Here is a 20,854-nt window from a genome sequence, read left to right on the forward strand (position 1 = left end):
CCTGCGCATGCGCCGCCGCCGCGCAGCCCCCGCCCCGCCGAGCCGCGCCGCCAACCCGGCCGGCTTCCGCCACACGAGGAAGTGGCCGTGACGGTTGCTACGGCTCCAGTCAGCGCCCGCCGCGGTGCCACGCGGGGAACGCGGCCCAATCGCGGGCCCTCGCTCGCCCGGAGAGTCCTCTGATTGGCGGAAGGAATGCGGGCGGCGTGGGAGGGGCGGGAGAAACCACCTCACTTCGTTTCCTTCAACGATTGGCCCCAGCAGGCGTCGCTCACTGCTGACGCGACCAATCAGCTCGCGCACACCGCGCGGCCGCTCCTCGCGGGCGGGGCAGAGCTGCGGCTGCCCTCTCGTCGCTGCCGTGTTTTCTTCGTTTTGTGTGTGTTCTGCTGGTGGTTGGTTGTTTTTCTTTCCGGCCAGTAGTATTCGTAAAAGCTTAAAGTTCGTACCCACGGGCATTTAACAGAAAAGACAGAAGCGGGCTGGGACGGGTGGCGTTTATTCTCGCTGTGGCCCAGCAGCGGTGCAGCTCCCAATATACTTTTAAAATAAAAACCAAAAACTTGTGAATTAGAAAAAGATGCATCTCTCCATGAATATGTATTTCATGTGGAGATTGTTAGGGATGATTCCACTGGGTGGAAAAGGGGTTCTTTTTTTTTTCTAGAAAATAAGCAAGTAAAATTTCTGAAATCCAATTACTGTGGAATCCATTTCTCCTCCATCAAGTTGCCAAGCTGAACAAGTCAGTATTTGCGGCGATGAACTCCGTTACACCATCGCAGCTCTACGCGGCCACTCCGTGCTGTGGCTGCTCCCATTTCTGTTTCTGACAACACAAGTTACCTGCCCTGCCATGCTGGTGCTGCACTGCGTGCTGCTGGGCCAAGCGATCCTCATCGTCACTCTCTCAAATCTGCAACATCGTTCCCGATTGCTGGCTCAAGGACCATCAAAAATGGGCTCATACGGCTTGATCGAGAGCATTAAAAAGAGACCTCTGTACATACGTACAACTGGCTGATGTAACACAGCTGCTCCGGGCACACCTGGTGACAGCATTTCTCTTTATTTTGCAGTTTCAGGAGGTTTAGATACAATAATCACGCTCCTAGCACTGCACAAGTCGCGTTTTCAGTACTAGATCACACACACCCAAATGTCACAGTAAAGATTTCTGAAAGCAACAAACTCTGTTGCAAAGGGATCACGCCTCAAGCACGATGAGCTCAAACAACATCAAGATAGTTGTATTTTTCTCCAGAATACCATGGGGTTTTTTTCTTAGAACTAATACACTTTGAGATGCAACAGAACAAAATTACGAAAACGTTTGCTAGTGCCGTAATCAGGCAGCTCACAGTGCGGGGGGCAGATACTGGACTCCAGTTTCTGACAACAGAAAATCTCCTTGGTCAGAGGAGTTTATAGGCCTATGGTAAAGCCATAAAACTTTTCATAATTTCACCATTAATGCAGCAAATTTTTCTATATCCACCTAATTTACGTTTACAGATGCAGTTTGCAGTCACTGTTTGGAGCTGGGATGTGCAAACAATGGTGTGATCACGACCAAAGGCATATGCTACACGATTTTACAAATTCACAAAAGCAGTTCCTTATATTTCAGAGAAATACAAGCTCTGCACGTGGCCACTGCACACATACGGAGTTCTACACACATACGTAGCTTTGTATTTTAGCACGAGTATATATTTAGTACAATAATATTTTAGGTGTTGGATATTAAAAATTATCCATCCCTTCAAGAATCACGTGATGTCTGTAGTGTACCTGACAGGATATCTTTGCTGTTTTTCATCAGAAGCTATGTTTTATTCATCACATCTTTCCCCACACACTTCTCCTAAAATTACACTTAGTGGTTGAACCTGAAACCAAAAGATCTATCCTCACACATGTACCCACCTAGCACAAAATTAAAAAAAGAAATCAACAACAAAACACAGAGAGAAAATCGAACAATATTGGCAATAATACTTTGGCTCCTTCTATTTTTCTGAGGCAGTGCTGTTGCTAAGTCTTACATGCCAGAACTTGCCTCCAGCTAAACACGCAGGAGCCACTTCCTCCTTTCCATCATCCTGCAACTCATCCGCCACTGAGCAGTTGATCAGAGTAGATCCAAACCTAGACACTTGCAACACTATACTATTCTTTTTCTTCATTCAGTGTAACTCACACATTAACACTACGTGCACTTACAATATTTATTCAGTTTTTGTTTTTAAATTATCAGATAATATATATTAAACACTCCAGCACATTAAACATACCAGTTTCCTACAACAGAGACTTCTGCCTTTGGACTACATGGTAACGCACCAACACAAATGAAAAGATAAAATCTAGTCAGGAAAGGAGAAGGACATTTCTCAGCAAGAAGGGTCACTAACACGAGCAGTTCTGCTGCGAAGGGGGTGGGTTGTCTGTGAGCCGCACGTTCCTTCCCGAAGTGCCCCTGGAGGGGTCTGACTCTATACTCTCTGACATCTTTTCACAGATTATATCCACGAGACGCTCAAACACCTGCCTTACGTTGATGTTTTCTTTGGCACTAGCTTCAAAATAGTCAAAACCTGTGAGAAAAAAAATAAATTAAAAAAAATAATAACAATAAATCAAGATTGATGATATGGAGGATGATTTTTAAAATACTTACCTTTTTTTTTTTTTCCAGAATTCACCTTAAGAAAACAAGATATTGACAATTCTTAGGCTCAACTGACTCTCACTGTCTCAGAATACTGAGCAGAAATGCCTCTAAAATTCACCATCCCTGCTGACGACTAGCACTGCTGCCCTCTCAGAAGGGCCTGAGCTCTGCACCTGCCAGGAGCAGTGTGCTGAACCGCAAAGCTCTTACCTGTGATGTTTCAGGTCTTACACTTCGTCTTTCTAACCCCAAGGGCCTCAAAGATCAACCATCACTTACAATAGCTGTTGCTTATGTGTACCAGGCTCTGATTTCGCCAGCAGCATGAGCTCAAGTATCACACAGCTTATTTTGGAATAAGACACATTTATATTTTGGGGGCATTCTGCATCAGTTTCCTTGATTCTGTCACAAAAGAAGGGAAAGAGAAGTGACATCTACTGCTTGTAAACCGATCAGTATGTGGTACAAGTAAGTACTTACCCCATTCTACCTCTTTTTGTAAGTCATGGAAAAACAGGGGAATTGGTGGTGGAAATGTACATAAGGACAAAAGAAATCAGAGAACAGAACTATGATATTTGTCTGTCTAACGCTGGTTTAGCTTTTGCTGTGGCTGAAGCTGTTTCGATTCAGTTCACATTCAGGCCAATAAATTTCTTAATCTGGTTGAGAAATGATTCCAGTGAAGTTAATGCCACTACACAAGCTTAGAGAAGAACACTAAAGGATATCCTTTATGTGAATCATTGTGGTGAGTAATAATTGTTTAAGCAGTCAGTAGTCAATTAAAGAGATGCCTCCCACCCAATACACAAGGTAATTTCAGATAAATGCTGAATGCAGTTATCGCAATTAATATACAGAAAAGCTGCCTGGTAAAACTAGATACATTTTCCAGCTCTTTTAAAAAGACCATTTTGTATGCTGAGAGGCTGCAGAACAGGAAGGATGGGACAACAATTCCCAAAGGCACAATTAGCTTTTGTTATCCTTCACAGTGGGACATGTCCAGCATGAGGACAGGTTGGGGAAGAGCTGGGGATTCTCCAACAGAACAGCATCCTGCTGATGGAGTCGGTTCCCATGGCAACTGCACGTGCATGTGCTTCCAAGCATCCCACGCATAAAAGATTCAGATTCTAGATGCCAGATTTATATTTAAACATACAGACCAATGACTCTGGAAGGAGGGAGAAAAAACATTTGTAGTCCAAATAGAAGCGGGAATTCCACTCGCTGTTTGATATTATATTGGTGTGGGCAATTTTTCAACTACTAACAGTGTAATTACTCTTAGAAAAATGTGGGCACAAATTTGAGAGAAGCAAGAAGGAACCTGGTTTGTTCATATTTTCAAAAGTACATTAAATTTTGATATGTGAAAAAGAGATGCAAACTGGTGATCTGATCAAGGTCACTCTTTAATCATTTATACATTGTACACTGCACTCCCATACCCCCAGTTTAACAATAGTTTTTGCACCCTCTGATTATTGGAACGAGAAATCAAGGTGAGTATCCTATATTTTGTTATCACCTCAAAAAACGTTACTGCAATTCTAGATTGCTCTCAATGAAACTCTTTACTCGTTTCATCCTACGTCAGTAATGCAATGTCATTTTCCTACCAGGGTAGGAAAGTCTAGTACAATTTTAGAACGTTCTACTAAACTCTACATTTCTGATTTGTAGCTTTTTATTCACTGTTTAGTTCTAAAAAACAAACAGAACAAAAAAATCCACACCAACTTCTTCTATAAAACCAACTTTTGCTTTCTTGAAATTACTACATTCTACTTAGAGACCTGGAGATAGGACTGTGGGTAGGAAAACTTTCTTCTTTCAGCTGAGCTAATACAAGCTGTTCTCTCCAGATAAAGTTTATCTTTCTTATACTGTTATATATTAGCATTGCAGATACAGCAATATTAGAATAAGGTAGCATTCAACACTGAAGAAGTAAAATACCAAGCTAGAATACATTAATCATAATAGTGGCATTACAACTAAGGAAGTATTTTTGCTAAAAAGGATTTTTTTTTTATTGTACAAATCAAAAGGAACACAGTATGAAGAAGAGGAGGAGAAAAATAACAGAAAGAAAACCTGTAATACATACCCAGCTGATCAGCCAGATGTTTCCCTTTCTCCAAAGGCACAATCCTTTCATCCTCCATGTCACATTTGTTTCCAACCAGGATCACTTGTGCGTTGTCCCAGGAGTAAGTCTTGATTTGTGTGGCCCTACAGCAAGACAAGAAAGATTGTTTCCTTCCATCAGCCATGCCGAAAGGCAATCATACTTAAAGTATGAAAATAAATACCATTAAGCACAATATCCATATCCAAAGACTGTTGATTGATTAAAAGACAAATGACCAAGCTTACACATGAAGCAAAATGCAACCAATGTAATCTACAACTCTATTCTGTTTTGTTATTCATTAACTTCGTATGACAATAAAGTTCCTTAAGACTTTGTGTTTTACAGATCTTTAGATCCAGACAAAAAACTGAATTGAAAAACTTTTGAAATTTAGGGGAAAAAACATACATCTCCATCAGCTGCAATCTCAGAGGAACAACATCCAATCATACCTCTTACAGTCTTCTCTGGAGAGAACACACATAACAGATACACAAAAATACTTCAGAGCCGGAAAAAAGTGATTTTGATTTGTGGCAGCACATTTGCTGCAGGGTTTTAGCAACCTCATAAGTTATGTTTTGAGAGTCAAACACAGATGGAAGCAGAGTCATCTTTGCTTCAACAGGAAAACCATTGTGAAGTCTGAAAGTTGCACAGAAACATGGAAAGGACTACTAAACAGAAATTTACCAGATTGGGAAAATAGGGGCTCAAGGCAATGTTCTGTAAGCTAACATTTGAACCCAGCTGGATTAAGTGATACCTGAAGCAGCAAACAGCAGCTGCAATGACAGACGGCATGTATCTGACAAACACCAGTAATAGAGGGATCAAGCACGTGGGAGTTGAAGCAGGAGCACTGAGATGAACTTGAGCCACAGAGAGCTTTGGAGGCTTTGTGTGCTGAAAATGGAGTGGAGCTGGCTGTGAACCTCAGGAGTCTGACCTTATACTTTGCCTCTTTATAGCTTTTCTATGTCAAAATAAAAGATACATATTTTTATAATGAGGGGCCAGTCTCACCATCCTCAGTGAGTTGTCACAAAGAACACAGAACAGTATTAACCTGGTAGCATTATTTTTCATCCCTTTTTCAGGCTGGCCTGACCTATTTTATCGTCACCAAGCCAGCTCTACCTTTTAAGACTCCCTCCTTCCCAAAGGTAATTAGGCTGCCGTGCTGAACAATATGCCTTCACATTCCATTCCTCCTCCAAACCCTGCACCTGTCCCTATTCACCTTCCCATATTTTCTCCCTGCTCACCCCCAATGTGAGTTGCTTACTTGCTGTTGCAATGGAAATCAGATGGTGTGTAACTCCACAGTTGTTATCTGTGAAAAAGGGGTCAATTCACTGTACAACTTGACTTTAAGCAGCAGCCCGTTTGGTTTGCAATGGAAAACACAAACCTAGAGCAAGGCCACTGCACAAGTCTGGGCTCACACTGCAACTTCCAAAACTAGGAAGACGACTTTGTGCAATGAAACTTGAATTCTTATTACTGTCCAGGAAAAGGGCACTCACTGAAATCATAATTCTGGCTCCTTCACTTTCACCCTGCTGAGTGTCCCCATGTAGACAAGTCCAGTGAGAGCTATACGACAAGTTTATGCAGTATCCTGTGTTTTTTAAGGCACATTACAGAAGGGGATGACTTCAGAAATCAGCCAAAAGCCCAGGAAGATGGAATTGCTCCATTCTCACTCTGCAGACAGAGAGAATGTAAGCCTCGCCAGGCTTCTCCTCTGACTCCCATTCCTCTCTCTGGATTGGTTTCAGCCTTTGACGGGGTCTCATGAAGGCACACTGCCAAATCTTGGCTATCTAAATGGAATTACTTGGAAAATGACAAAGAGGAAAAAAGCATGAAAGACCTCCTACAGGAACTCCTCACTCTTGGTTTGTAAGTTAGTGAATGTCTTCTCTCTCCAAACACTGACATTTACAGTTATTGGGAATAATAATGATCATAATAACAATAAATACTTTTACAAAGTAGAATGTCCAAACAATCCTGATCCCTATCCAAAGATAAAGCACTCAACTTCTATGACCTTTCAGAAAGAGGTTTTTTTTTTTTTAAAAAAGAAAAGCTTATGCAATTGAGGTGTTTCAACAACTACCAGGGCAGCACAGCAGTTCAGTATACACACTGGGAAAAAACATCTGTGACACAACAATAACGTTATGCCTTATTTGTGCTGAATTCTCCAAATTAATGATAAAGCATGATTTTTAAAATTCATGCTTAGAAGAAAAAGGCTCAGGTTCACAACATCAACCACCTAATTTGGAGACCAGCCTTAAAGATAAATAAAGCTAGTGATCTGCGAACCCAACTGTCACTTAAATCTAAGTTAAATTTAAGCAATTTTTCCTTCCCTTCTATGAAATTGCCTAGATTGTCTAAAGTATATTCTACTTCCCACACAGTTTCAAATGAGGTATAATACACTGATTTATCTACACACAAAACTATCAAGGCAATGTCAAATAATAACTGGCAGAGGAGCCTATTAAGAAACATGGGAACTGAGCTGAAAGCCATAAGAGCTCATTTAACGCTTTCACTCATCCTACAGAAAAGACATCTTATTTGTGTGAATGAAGACCTCATGTCCATACACAACACTAAGAGCTTGTCTAAATGCCTGACATAGGTATGACCTTCCTTATTTAGGAAAAGAGAGTACCTTTCGGAAAAAAAGAGTACTTTTTATTCAGGTGAAGTATTTCTGTAGTGACACAAAGGAAACCCAAATCCTCTACAATGTGCACCCTTAAGAAGGGCATAGAAAAAGATCACCCAAAGAAATTCTGAGGCAGTTAGAACAGTCACTGCCAAGGAGCCAGAGACAGTAGGTAAAGTGCACTATGTGCAGTAAGTTTTAGAGATGTTGGAACTTCATGATAAGGCTTGGAGAATAATCAAGCTAGCAAACGCAAACTATGGTGCCAGTGTTCTAGCTAGAGGGTGATTATAAGCTCTAAGATACCAGAGAGGTTTACAAGGGAAAAGATCTTTCTTTGGCTGAGAGCTAACTACGCACAAGTCCACCTCCCTGTAATTTCAGTGTAATGATGAAGATGAATTTTGGGGTCTCTATGCATCCCTGGGAACTCAACAGAAACTAAGAGTTTATCATGGGCAAGAGCTTACTTGGAGCACTAGGTCTCAGGTTCAGCTGTTCATACTTTTGGCTTGTTTTCTGTAGGGAGCTGTGCAGGAAGAGATGGTACAAGAGAAACCAGCAAGATGGGCTGAGAAAGATGTTGGCAGCCTGTTTACATCTTAACAAACCAGAATCACTGAGCAGCAGTAGGCAGAGCACCAATGAGAAGGAACAAGCTTTAGACTGAAGAACATCCTATTGAAAAACACATAGACGACTACCATATATTACAGTATATACTAAGATATTACGTAATAAATGTACAATACAATAAAATATGCAGAAACTGTGCCTATACACTAAGTTGCCCCTGGCTAATTTCAAAATGCACTTGGTTAAATCAGTTTAAAACTGCATAAAGAAAACCCAAGGGAAGTTCAGAAGAGATAAAATAAAATCTCTTCTCTGTCTGAGAATTCTGAGAATATAGTACCTTTTTTTTTTTTTTAAAAAAAAAATTCCATTCCTTTTTTCTACCCAATTTCCATGTAAATACAGTTTTAATATATTAGCTCCAACTTCTTTTTACATATCTGTCACACTGGCCATTAAACACGCATGGATCTACAGCCAGTTAAAATTATCCTTTTATTAAGCTTTGTATTGAAAATATTTGAATGTAAAGATTCTTAAAGTAGAAGGTTTTTTTACTTATAAAAGCTTAAATCTTTCCTCATTATTTCCAAATGTATTCACTGATTTCACAAAACCAAATTAACCTGAATCAGATGAAGGCATGTCACCTAATGTGAAAATGTTTAAGAATTATTTGAGGGGGAGGTTGTTTTTTGTCTTTTAATTTACAGAAATACATTTTCATGTGATAAGGACATTCAATGGGCTTCATTCTGTTGTTCACTACCTAAGTCACATCTGTAGCTTACCCAATCTTTTTATGCCAGAGAGACATGCCACTTTAGAAGTAACAGGCTCCTCTTAATGGGTTTAATTCATATTATCTGAGTACTGCTGATTTATTCTCAGTGTCTAAAAATGCCAGTCAATCTGCTGCGTTGCACTGCATTTATCACAAAATGTTTAACTTAACAGAATTCTTTATTTACTGTAGCTGGAAACAACAAAAAAAAATGCATTGCTAGCCAGCTAGAACAACAGGGCAGTTAAAAGGGAGAAAAGACGTGTAGAATTAATTGCTGTAATTGCTGGAAACTTGCAGGATGTAAAAACACCTGGGATGAGCCCCACTGTCAGCTTTTGCATGTGTTCCAAGTAGATGCTCCAACTAATCTCAGCAAGCGTTGAAGTACAGCCTTACCATGGCCTGCTGCAGCCTCACCTAAACCTCTCTGCAAGCAGAGGCTGCCAAAGAAAAGCACTGCAGGACTGCTCTGGCTGGTTTTATCATCAGGCACACTGCTACCTTGCACACTTGACCTGACAGGCCACAAGGCTCGTGGTGATTAAAGCTCAAGGCTAAAGCATCTTGTTCCACTCCAGTAACAGACACCTTCATTTTCCAGGGACTGTACAGTTCCTGACTGAAGACTAGATCCACTGCAATGGGTTTTGGTTTCTTTTTGTTTGAAACATTAACCACATCACTGAGCACAGTGGAATACAGAAAAAAAGAAACCAACATCCTACATATTTACTATGCTAGCAGTATGCCAGGGACTGATACAGCAGCACCAACAAAAGACAGAAGCCTGGGTTTGCATTTCCTGTCCCTTCAGAAGTTTAGAAAACAACTCTGTAGGCTGGGAAAAAAAATCTCTTAGCTGCATCACCACTAGAGGACTCTGCTGGCTTTGCTACAGTACTTAATCCTTCTGTGGACAAGATTCAGAAAGGAAATGGGCTACCACAGGCTGGTTTTATCCACCCCCCCCCCCCAAGCACCACTTGGGCTCAGAATCTTCAAGCTCATAGTTGGAAAGATTCCTGACATGACAAGTAAAAATCACCAGTGATAGTTCACCTCTGTCCCTTATCTGGAAAGTTCCTCCTAGCAAAGCTCCTGCTGCAGCCCCTGTTGCACAGGGAGATAGTCCAGTAGGCAAAGCTGACCTTTTCTTACACTGCTGCACCATTGCCTTTGATGGAACAGATATTAGATCATTTCAGTACAAAGCTTCAGGTTAAACTTTGCTTGAAGTTTAAAATAGTTGCTCACAGTAGTAGCTCGTAGATTGAAATTTGGTACTTTTTTTTTTGCCATTTAACTGAAATAGAGATATGCATAAAAAGACTGACATTTGTATGAGCTATGCCAACATCAAAGATCTACAGAAACAACACCTTAATCTACTATACCTATATAGTTCAGAGATGTAGAAAAACAGGTAGAAGAAACACAATTTGAAAGTTAGAGGCGCACAAGATAAATATGGCTTAAACTTGGATTTGATAAACAGAATTCCAAACCAAAAATCCCCCTTTAAGTTGGCTGATTTTTAGACAGTAGTACCAAAGCCAGTGACCTTGTGCTGTCTTCTGCTTCTATACTGTGCATTTATTTCCAAGATGTGCTACATTAGTTTCTTTAAAAGAGCACTACTTTGATATCACTACTAAGAGATATCAAATTTAGGGAAAAATAACATTTGAAAGGAACTCTTTTGTGGTACAGAAAGAACGTTAACAACCCACATTTGTATAACTCCTCAAGGAAACTCATATAATCAAGTCAGATACCTCCTTCAACAAAATCTCCACGAACTATCCAACTCCCAAGCCCTTCTTAGTTGTTTGCTTTGATAGCACCTAAACCTTGTGTGTTTGCCAGCTGGTTGGACAGCATGCACACGGTGACTGGTCTGACAGGTACAACAGTCCAAGTTTCCTTGCACATCGCTCTGCAAGGGTGCTCCTTTCAGGATCTTTCTTCAATCCACTTAAAAATATTTTCACCAAATGCACACAAAGCCATATTTAGGACTTGGAAATTACGTTTCTAGATTTGGTTAAACTAGTAAAACTTAGTTATTAGAGGGGAAACAACTTGCAGACGGACAGGTAGATGGACTATGTGGTCATAATATACCATTTTTCATCAAGAAATCAAGCTGAAAATATTCATAGTTTAGTGAAAGATATTGCCCTAGCTCACATGCCTGCACTTTTATTGAAAAAATCCCTATGTACATACTTGCGTGGAAAGCTTCATCTGAGTTTGGTTAAGGGCGTGTCATGTGGAAGAACCTGATTCAGGCAAAACTTTGGCTTTGTGTTTCTAGCAAATCTATTCCTTTAGCATTAGCTGCTGAAGGACAGGTCAGGGAAGGTGCTGCAGTTCACCTTCTGTGGTACGGTGTCATAATATTGGGGATAATGTGAATGTGTAGACTACATTTTAGATGTGATGATCATGAGCAGCTGCTTGAGTGGACAGTGAGAACAAATAGCAAGCAACCTCAGAAGAAGGCTAAGTTACCAGAAACATCTAACTATGTTATTGTGGCTTTTGAGTTACAACCTAGCTTTGGTGATATAGAAAAGATGTTCAATAAAAATCAGGACTGAAGTGGATGCTAAAAGCCAGAGCCAGGTACAGAAATTTCAAGTCACCTATCTGCTGCTACCACATACTCCTGGGAGGTCACTGAGATCTCTGCAAATCCATCTGTCAGACTTCAGAGATTCCATTAACCTCTGTGCTGCCTTTCTCTGCATGCTCACCATACCTATCTGCAGTATAAAGCAACAGGTTAACAAGCAGAAATGACTGCCAGATATTTGAGGTCACCAAAGTCTCCCCTATCAACATGATAGTCATAACTATTAAGAATTGATGTTCCAATGTCGGTGCTCAACGCTGTTACAGAAAAGTCAGAGTCATGATCTGGTTTCTTTGCATTTCTTTACACCAGATATACACCTTGTTTTTTTTTTTTTTCCTCCACTCTGAGCTGTTGTAACCAAAAAGTCCAGAAATCATTTTCTGGCATTTCTGCTTTTGCTTTGAATTCAGTGGAGCCAGAAGTGTTTTATAATAGCTAAGAACCTGTTTCACAGGCTAGTTCTAGGTGAAGCAAGAATGTGGTGTTGTAAAGCAATGTAAAGCATAAGATGTCAGACGTTCTCAACAAACAATTGGGAAGAGAGAACTGTCCAAAACCAGCCAAACAAATCAACAAACAAACCTAACAACAACAATGATAACTTCTTTCCTACCAATCCTGCACTGCATTGAAAGAGTCTTCACTGGTGATGTCATACATGAGGATGAAGCCCATGGCTCCTCGGTAGTAGGCCGTAGTGATGGTCCTGTACCTTTCTTGTCCAGCTGTATCCTGGAACAGAACAGAATATTCAGGCTTTAAGACTCCACTTCTGAGAAACAGAAGCTGCAGTTAAGTCCTGTTTCTAAAATAAGACAATCACTTTTTATTATTACGTGTTTAAAAGTTCTCATTTGTTCCCACTAAAATGAGCTCTACTTAAATTTTAGCATTAATTAGGCTTTTGCATCAACGATGATCTGTTAAATGCGTTTTGACACATGTACCATTAAAAAAATAACCAAAGATGTCAACCCCTTAATTGCTCTTCTCTGCCTCAGCCTCAGTGCAATATAAAATGTTCACGGAGTTCACTGAAAGCTGACGCTTCAAAGCAGAGGCAATGGAAAATTGTCCAGCACCGTACCCAGCAAAAGACATGTGTTGCAATTTAGTGTCATGATCAGAAATATGTCATTGAGATGGATGCTGTAGGTGATTCAGTTCTAACCTGAGGTTAGAAACAGCAATTAAAAATTTGATGCAGTGAAAATTGTTCTACAAAGTGAATTTAACAGGGACTGTCCCAATCAAAGTGGCTGAAGTGCGCAAACTAATTTCAGATTTGTTAGTCTTCTTTTTCAGCTTAATTCTCTTCACCTGTAGAGTGCTGAAGACTACTTTTACCTGGCGTTTTCACTTCTGTGTTCAGCTTGACAGCACAAAAGTGAAACTCTGGCTCTGGCACATACAATAGAAGCATTTTGAAAGACTTGAGACAGTTGGAAAACATGTCACCTACCATCTGTTCGATGCCAACAACATTTATTCCTTGCAAACTGGGGAACATTTCTACACCAGATCAGCAGTCCTGTAGCCACTCTGCTCCCTCTGGACTTGCCTACTGAGCCATGGACAGAAGCTATATGCTTAAAGGAGCTGTCTTTTAGGAAATATCTGTATCACTTGAACAAAATATTTAATCCACCTTTTGGCAAACAGCAACTCTCAAAATAGCTGCAGGGAGGTATAGTGCCTTAACTTCAAAGGGAACACTCAGCATTAGGTGTTGACTGCTATTTACTCTTCTGGGTCAGCAGTTCTGAGATGAGTCCTTAAGTCTTCTAAAACCCACACTTCAGAAAACATTTATTGCCAACGTAATTAACAAAAATATTCTTTCTCTAGAGAAAAAGAGCCAAAAAGACTTATCACTCATACAGCTACCTGGAAGAGACAAATAAATTTGTTCAGAGCACTCTTTCAGGAGCATAGGGCCAACTTCTGGTCAGACACATCACAATCCGGGGAAAATACATAAGGTATAATGGGTGGGAGACCCAGCTTGAAAATCCTACTGTCCATAGGCCCCATAAATGCAGCTTTGTTTCTGCTGCATGCAAGAGATAGTGTTGGCCCTTCCAGAACATGCACAAGCATGTGAAAAGGGGAATCAGTGATGATCACCTGTTGCTCTGCACCAGCACATCACAGAGGCACTGCAGGAGGAAGGTGCTTGTAAATAAGCTCCCTGCAGCTCGCTTAAAAGGCTCTGCCTATTGCTGCCATGAGACTATCCACAGCTGTAACACAAAGTGAACTTCCCAGGGGAGAGTATGCAGCACGAATTTTGCTGTACTGTCACCACACTTAAGGAAAAAGAGATTTTTGGCTGCAACTCGCATGTTTATTTCAAGACGGTGTGGTCCACTGGCTGATCACAGTGAGCCATCGCGTACTGGCCACAGAATATTTCTGATTCCCTCCTGACAAGAAGTACCAGAACGAGGTCGACATCCCCCTTGTAGCCCAAGTGATCATTTCTTCTCCCACCACTGACAAACCCATTGCAGAGCTCTCTTGCTCACTGACACATCCCCACTTTTTGCTGCTGAAAAGCTAAACCAGCTGTGCCACCTGGCTCCTGACCGTACTACTTCAAGTGAGAAAGGGCTCAGCAACAATATTATTGTTCTGTTTGTTCAGAGAGACATGACAGTTGCTTTATTTTAGATTTATTTTAGCCTGATTTCCTGAGGACACAAAGATCATAAAATCATTGTTCTCCACAGTGCATGTGTGTATACCTATTTTAACTCCAGATACTACTAATGACTCCTGATCAGATTTGACCAAGGAGTGATCTCAAAGGTATGCTCTTACAAGTGTTATGGAAATTGGTGAAGTGGAGAAGAGAGGCATGAAGCACATTCCTGGTGGGGGAAAAAACTCAAGTGCAACACTTACCGTTTCAAACACAAAAGGATCTGCAGGGAGAGGCTTTCTTCAAGCCTCCTTAGGAAGTAGACCTAGGGAAAAAGGCCTTTCTCTTTAGCAGAAAGATCTAAATCAGTACAAGTAACTTCTCAGATACTGCAATCTACAAAAAGAAACAAACCCATAGGTAGTCAAGCTTCTTTAATTCATACGCTCGCAGAGTTAATGTCTTATAGCTCCATTGCCTGGTTCTACTTTGTGTTTGAAAAGCACTCTTTTTCGCTTGGGGCATGAGGCTGCGATCAGGCTGTCAGCAACCACGAGCAGCACTGTCCATCTATACAGAATTATTTGGAAAGAAACTGGATTTGACAACAGCTGGGAGCAAGGATCCGGCCCTGAAGGGATGATGGGGAGGCTTAGCATGGCTTCAGAAACACACATGGGCACAAACTGAGTGCCTGGGTTCACGCTTTGTGTTCAGGCTGTGGTACTGCCTTCAGACTCTGACATATGGCAATTCTAGATTGTTGGTTTGAACATTCTGCCCACGTGTGGCAGTGGGCCCTGCTTTATATGTCAGTGAGGGACAGGGACGTGGCTGCAGGTGGTACTGGCTTAATTTTCCTGATTCACACCATTGTTTAAACACTGTCTTCTCTTGAGCTGCCCTCCTTCCCCAAAACACATACATTTTCCATTATAAATGAGAGAAAATAAACTGCAAAATCTGAGCTCTGTTTCTTCAGCTTGGACAGCAGCTGTCCTTACATCAGTTTAAAACACCACAAACCATAGATAATTAGGTGCTTTGGTTCTATGTGCAAGACATTTATCCAATGAAGGAGATACATAACTGACACAGATTGCTTCCCTCCCCTCAAAGTTGTTAGCAAGATTTCCAGCTAGAAGACAAACTCATTAGAAGACAGGAGAAGCAGGCAGCTGAGGCACAGGCAGGGATCAGCAGAAAGCCAGGGCAGCACTAATTAACAGTCTAGCCAAACACCTGGGAAGAATAGCATGAACATTCAGCAGCCAGAAGTCTGCTTGGCTCTCCCTGAAAAGGAATCAGATAGCTTGGGTATAGCCGAGAGCAGAAGGGTCTCTGCGAGGTATATTTACACTAATACACAACAAGGCTGTTCCTCTGTAGCTTACACATGTGCCTGTCCTTGACACCAGCAATTAAAAAAAAACCACAAGACCATGAGTTGGTAGCTTGAAACAAAAATTTGAACGTTTTGCATTAATGAGCAATCAAGACTCAGGGTTTATCACAGGAAAAAGGATCTAAATGCATTCACATTATGTGCGGACGCACTCTATTCACAAGGCTCACCACCTGAACATTCACAGGAGCACAACCAGCTTCTTGTTATTTTCTTGGCTGCTTCAACAGCAACAGCGAGGTACTCACACAGGAAACGCACTTGAGGTTTTAAATCACAACAGACGTTCTTTGCCGCTGCTCTGAAAGATCCAAATCCCTACCAGCGTTTTTCTAGTGCAGATTTCCAGCCACAAATTCTTTGTTCAAAACAAAACGTCACCAAAACTTCTTACTTGTACCAGATTTAATCCCCTCAGCACCATGACTTTTCCAGCAGCGTACATGAGGAACATTCTTCATAATAAATAAACCTTGTTTTTTTTTTTTAAAGGATTATGCTTTTGCTGCTTGTTGTTGTTTTTAAAGAAAAATAACACAGAAAAATAAAGCTCACCCATTGTTCAGCTGGACAGCAGCAGCAATTACAAACAGTACACGTGCCACTCCACTGCTGCCACGTACCTGGTACCCTCCTTGCTTAGGCTGCTAGAAGACTCAGAACGGAGGCTACGTCAGCCCCGTAACCAGCACCAGGAAGGGCCCATTTGATGGCAGAGGGCTGCTTGTCCTGCGCCTTGTGCTCGGCTGTCACACCTCCTGCATGTTACGTGAATACATGCACATGCTTCCTTTACAAAAGCAGGCTTTGACTGGAAGCCACCACACATCAAGTAAACAGACGCCGTGTACATTAGGAAGGAAAAAATCCACCAAAAAGCACATGGGTGAGTGAACAGAGTGACCTCTGGCAGACTAGTATGTGATATTAATGAGAAAATGCTAACGTGGAGCTTACTGTTCCTGCTGGCAGCTAGAAATAGGAACAAACAGGCAAGCAAGATGAGTCACTAGTTAAGACATGGAAAAGATGCAATGTCATGAAAAGCCTGTGAAGTTTCAAATGCTGCCAGGAGCAAAATAACACCTGGTTCCTTCAGAGCTCAGCATTGATTAAAATGCTCCATTTCAACAGATTGTATTGAGCATTTTAAAATTATTATTACTGTTATTGAGAGCTCCTGTTGCTGAAGAGTCACTGGAACTTACTCAGGAGCACCTAGATACCTTGAGAGCCAGCTCCATGCGAGCAATATTAGCAACATGCAGCAAAACATTTCTGTTGGAGGAAAAAGAAAGAAAACACACACAATAAAACCAATTCTGTCTTTCAGATAAAAGGTGCTACTCTTGCAAAGTGTTTTTTAAACATTTTCCTAACTTTGCTCAACTTCCACTTCTCTAATTGCAAATAAACAATTTGAGATTGCAGCAAAGTCCAAATACATCACATCCCTTGATGAACCATCTACTCAGGGTAAGTAATAAAACCATCACTGCAAAGACAAAATAGAAAAAAAGAATCTGACTGAATGCAATTTTATATAAAAAGTGTGCCAGTTTTGCAAGACCTTTTTAGTTATTCCACATATACCCTTGAATTATCTTAGCCAATCGTTGTAAGAACAGCTAGCTGTACAACACACAGAGATGTCTGACCAACATCAGCCATTATAAACAGCATTAATTTGCTGGAGTTGTTGAGAAACAGACGAATTAATCACAGGTAGAGTAGCTCAGAAGCAGCACTACACTACTGTCAATAAGCAAGCCCAAACATCCTAGTTGGTGCTGCAGTGCACTGGATGGATGTGTGCTGGTCCAGCTACCACTGTGCGGGTCGTAACGGTGGTCTCCTGACACAGGGAGATAAACAACAAAAAGGAAGATCTCAATACATTATAAATCAACTGCCAAAAGAACAAATGCAAAATTTGTGAGGAGCAAGTCAAGTGATGTGTGGTATAGATCTGGCTAAATTCAGTAATCTGGTTCTTTGATCTGGAAACTAACAAGAACAGGTGAAGGGAATTAGCGTTATCGACATATCAGTCACCCTCCCCCTCAAACACAGGCAAGAAAAACAGCTAATCCCAGCTAGGAGAGCAGCAGAACAAGACCCAGGCTTCCTGGAGCCTATTTCTAGGTGATCAAATGTCATGGTAACCAGCAAGAGAGGCAGCAACTGCTCAGGTCTGTGCAGCTGGGCAGCAGCTCCCACAGCACTCCTGGGCTGTGTCCTCTGCTGCTAGACTCCAGGCAAGTCCTTCAGTTAACTCATTTACAAAGCAAATCTGTATGTCCAAAGGCGTTTATGAAGCTTCAAGACTATATGCCTGGAGACCTGATTGTACTCCTCTAATTGTAAGGAAACTTAGTTTAGTATTCTGCTGCAAGCACCACTCCATGGAAACGTTCCTGTCAACAAAAGATTTCAGCATATTCAGTAATGCACTGGGGCTAAATCCGGGCCTCATACTTCACAACCTCCCCTGTGCGTATTCTGTTATGGGGGTCAATTCTAAGACAAACACTTAAAGATTTTGGGCAACTTGCTCTAGGTGGCTCTGCTTAAGCGGTGGGATTGGTCTCGGTGTCCTCCAGAGGTCCCTTCCAGCCTCAGCTATTCTGTGATTTGGGGGGGAATCTTGACGGTCAGTGTTTCCCATTCTCCCTGTTACTGGGTCTTAAACGTGTCAGGACCTGAGGTAAACTGCCCCCAAGCAGACAGCCATGTGTCACTCTTTTCTTTGGGAATGTACCATGTGTAACGTGTGCAGAGACAGCATACTGCTCACCCAAGCACTTGGGGGAGTCACTTCCATTTCTCTGAATGCTATTCTCAAAGGCACTTGTACCAAGAGCGGAGCAATATTAGCAATGCTTATGATTTTGTCCATGTTATGATCTTTCTGAAGCCCCAATTCAGGTAAGCATTAAACTATTAAAAACATGGAAAGTTCTAGCATTCAGGAAGATGGAATAAAAGCTTAAAGACAACAAAACTCAAGAGCAACCTGAAGCTCACAAACCAGAAAGTAAATAAGAAGGAACAATAAGTATGCATCTCATTTCTGTGGATCTTGAAATACCTATTGTTGGAATTTAACAATTACATGAATCCTTCTAACTCATAGGTTTATATTTGATGGTGATGTGCAGGTATTTCAAAAAGGAATGCAATAAATCTGATGCAGTTCTCACTGGTGAAATGAAAGAGTTTTTGCTTAAATTCACAAAAACCTCATGAAAACCAATCAACTGGAATTTGAAACTTCCCAAGTAAGCTCACATCTCTGCTGAGAATAGAAAGGAAAAATTTCAGTTGAAGAGGTGCTATTTTGAAGTAGTTGCAAGCATCTTAAAATAGAGGCTTAGAATTCAAGTGCTTTAAGAACCGCAACAGTATGCATATGATGATGCTCAGTAATAGCACAAAATCCGCTACCATTTACCATAACATTTTCTATTTTAACTACACAGCCCAGATGTGGCTCTTTTGTACTCCTGAGGCTGCTCATTAAGTAGCTGAGAGCTCCCTCTGGGGCTGCCACGTGCTTACAGTGCCAATGAGTTTCTTGGTATGATGTCTTTGCAGCCTATTTTATGTTCATCCACCTTTGTGCTTGATGCTGTCTCCTCCTTTCCAGTTGGAAAGAGGATCATGAGCAAATGCTTCTTGACATCTGTGAGCTTCGCTGCTGTCTGACATTTCTATAGCATACCAATCACCTCTACAGCTCATCTCCACAATGCCTCCCCTGTTCTCTCCAGGCCACTTGCCGTTTCCCAGTCTAACTGAGGTTGGACAGATGCTGCTGGGCCCACCTTACATTGCTTTTGAGTATAAACATCTGGAAAATAAGCACTGACAGATGTTCACACCATTGCGAATCTCACACATTTGAAACCAACACATTCTGAACAAACATTGATATGGAAAATACTGGTAAAGAACTTTATCACATTCATAATGATTTATTAAGCAATGCAAGGCATAAAAGCTACAGACCACTTCAAACCCAATTTGCTGCTAGGATAATATGTTTACATGTACACAAGTGGAAAAGGTCAAAGAATTGTCATCCTAGCAAGAAAAATACTAGCTGCGGGGGAGAATTTTGGTTCGCTCTAGCAGCACTGTTTATGCTTCTTACAGGAGTTAAGCTAGCTTCTCCTGAAGTCAACAAAATTACTTTTATCAGGGGCAAACCCACTGGGCAGAGAAAAGCTTCATGGACTGCTGCTTTAGCGCACACTGTGCTTACCTGCTCTTCTTTGCAGAGAGCTATGGGGCTGTGTGCCTGTAGGTCCCCCTCTCCCAGTCAAGCTCTGCACCAGGATGTTGGTGACGCTTGCGAGCACAGTCTCCTCTGTTCAGTACAGATGTGGGGAGATGTATATGGTGATTGAACTTTGGTGTAAAATAAACCCCGAATTGCCAGCTGCTGCCTGCATCATTCCCCATTATATTCACCAATTTTGTGTTAATATAACTTCTTAAAATAGGAAAACTGCACAGCACCACCCCAAACAAGCAAAGGTCTATCAACAAATCTGTAACCGAAGCATCAGTCACAACACAAACACACATGCCCAAGCACTGTGCTATTTCTTAAATCACCCAGACTGTCTGCCAGTAGAAAATTGACAACAGGCTCTCTGGACCAGTGGTTCGGTTCAACACAGGGCAATTCTACACTCCATTACCATCACAGCTTTTAAACACCTCTCAGCACAGGAATGAATTTGTTCTGTTGCACTAAGGAAAATATATATATATATTTGTCAGATGAAGCCAACTTCCTTAGTGAGAACTAACCGCTGGGCAGTAAGACTCCATTTGCTTTTACGTGTAGCCATCTGATTTGCCTAGAAAAAGTGCAACAAGCTGATTTTTCCTGAAGAATACAAGTTATTTACTATGACAGAGAAGAAACATAGACCCTTAGGAATTGTTCCTGGTCCCATTTGAGTCCACAGTCACTCTCCTTGATTGAAAAGGTGCAGAAGCAAACTCTGGGGCAAAGCATAACCTTGAAGTGAGCAGACCAAGGGGACATGACTTCAACAATGTAACTGCCTCAAAATGTGATGAAACTACATTTAAATGAACTGCACTTTTTCCCCACTGCTTTCTTGCCTTACTTTGATGTCAAATAATTAAATCTTGTCTCAGTTTTGGAGGCTCTAGAGCAGCAGTGGAAGCTTTGGTTTTGGCTCTCTGGATCTTACCCCGATGCTTTACACCATGATTCAGGCAGTAACGGGATCCAAATTA

General features: G+C 41.3%; 1 protein-coding gene across 7 annotated transcripts in view; it reads right to left on the bottom strand.

Annotated features, from left to right (window-relative positions):
• Nucleotides 1,054-20,854, bottom strand: part of RAB3B (RAB3B, member RAS oncogene family) — a 46,978-nt gene continuing 27,177 nt past the window's right edge. For 5 of the 7 annotated variants that reach the window (XM_021405092.1, XM_021405093.1, XM_021405095.1 and 2 more), the window contains 3 exons: nucleotides 12,139-12,257; nucleotides 4,800-4,924; nucleotides 1,054-2,600 (listed from right to left, as the gene is read on the bottom strand). In XM_021405092.1, the coding sequence (XP_021260767.1) occupies nucleotides 2,413-2,600; nucleotides 4,800-4,924; nucleotides 12,139-12,257 (432 nt within the window). In that variant the 3' untranslated portion in view covers nucleotides 1,054-2,412. Of the gene's footprint in view, nucleotides 2,601-3,387; nucleotides 3,861-4,799; nucleotides 4,925-12,138; nucleotides 12,258-20,854 lie in introns of those variants that run through there. The other 2 variants (XM_021405094.1, XM_021405096.1) reach the window with 2 other exon arrangements.

This window comes from Numida meleagris, chromosome 7 (assembly GCF_002078875.1).
Source record: "Numida meleagris isolate 19003 breed g44 Domestic line chromosome 7, NumMel1.0, whole genome shotgun sequence".
NCBI lineage: Eukaryota > Metazoa > Chordata > Aves > Galliformes > Numididae > Numida > Numida meleagris.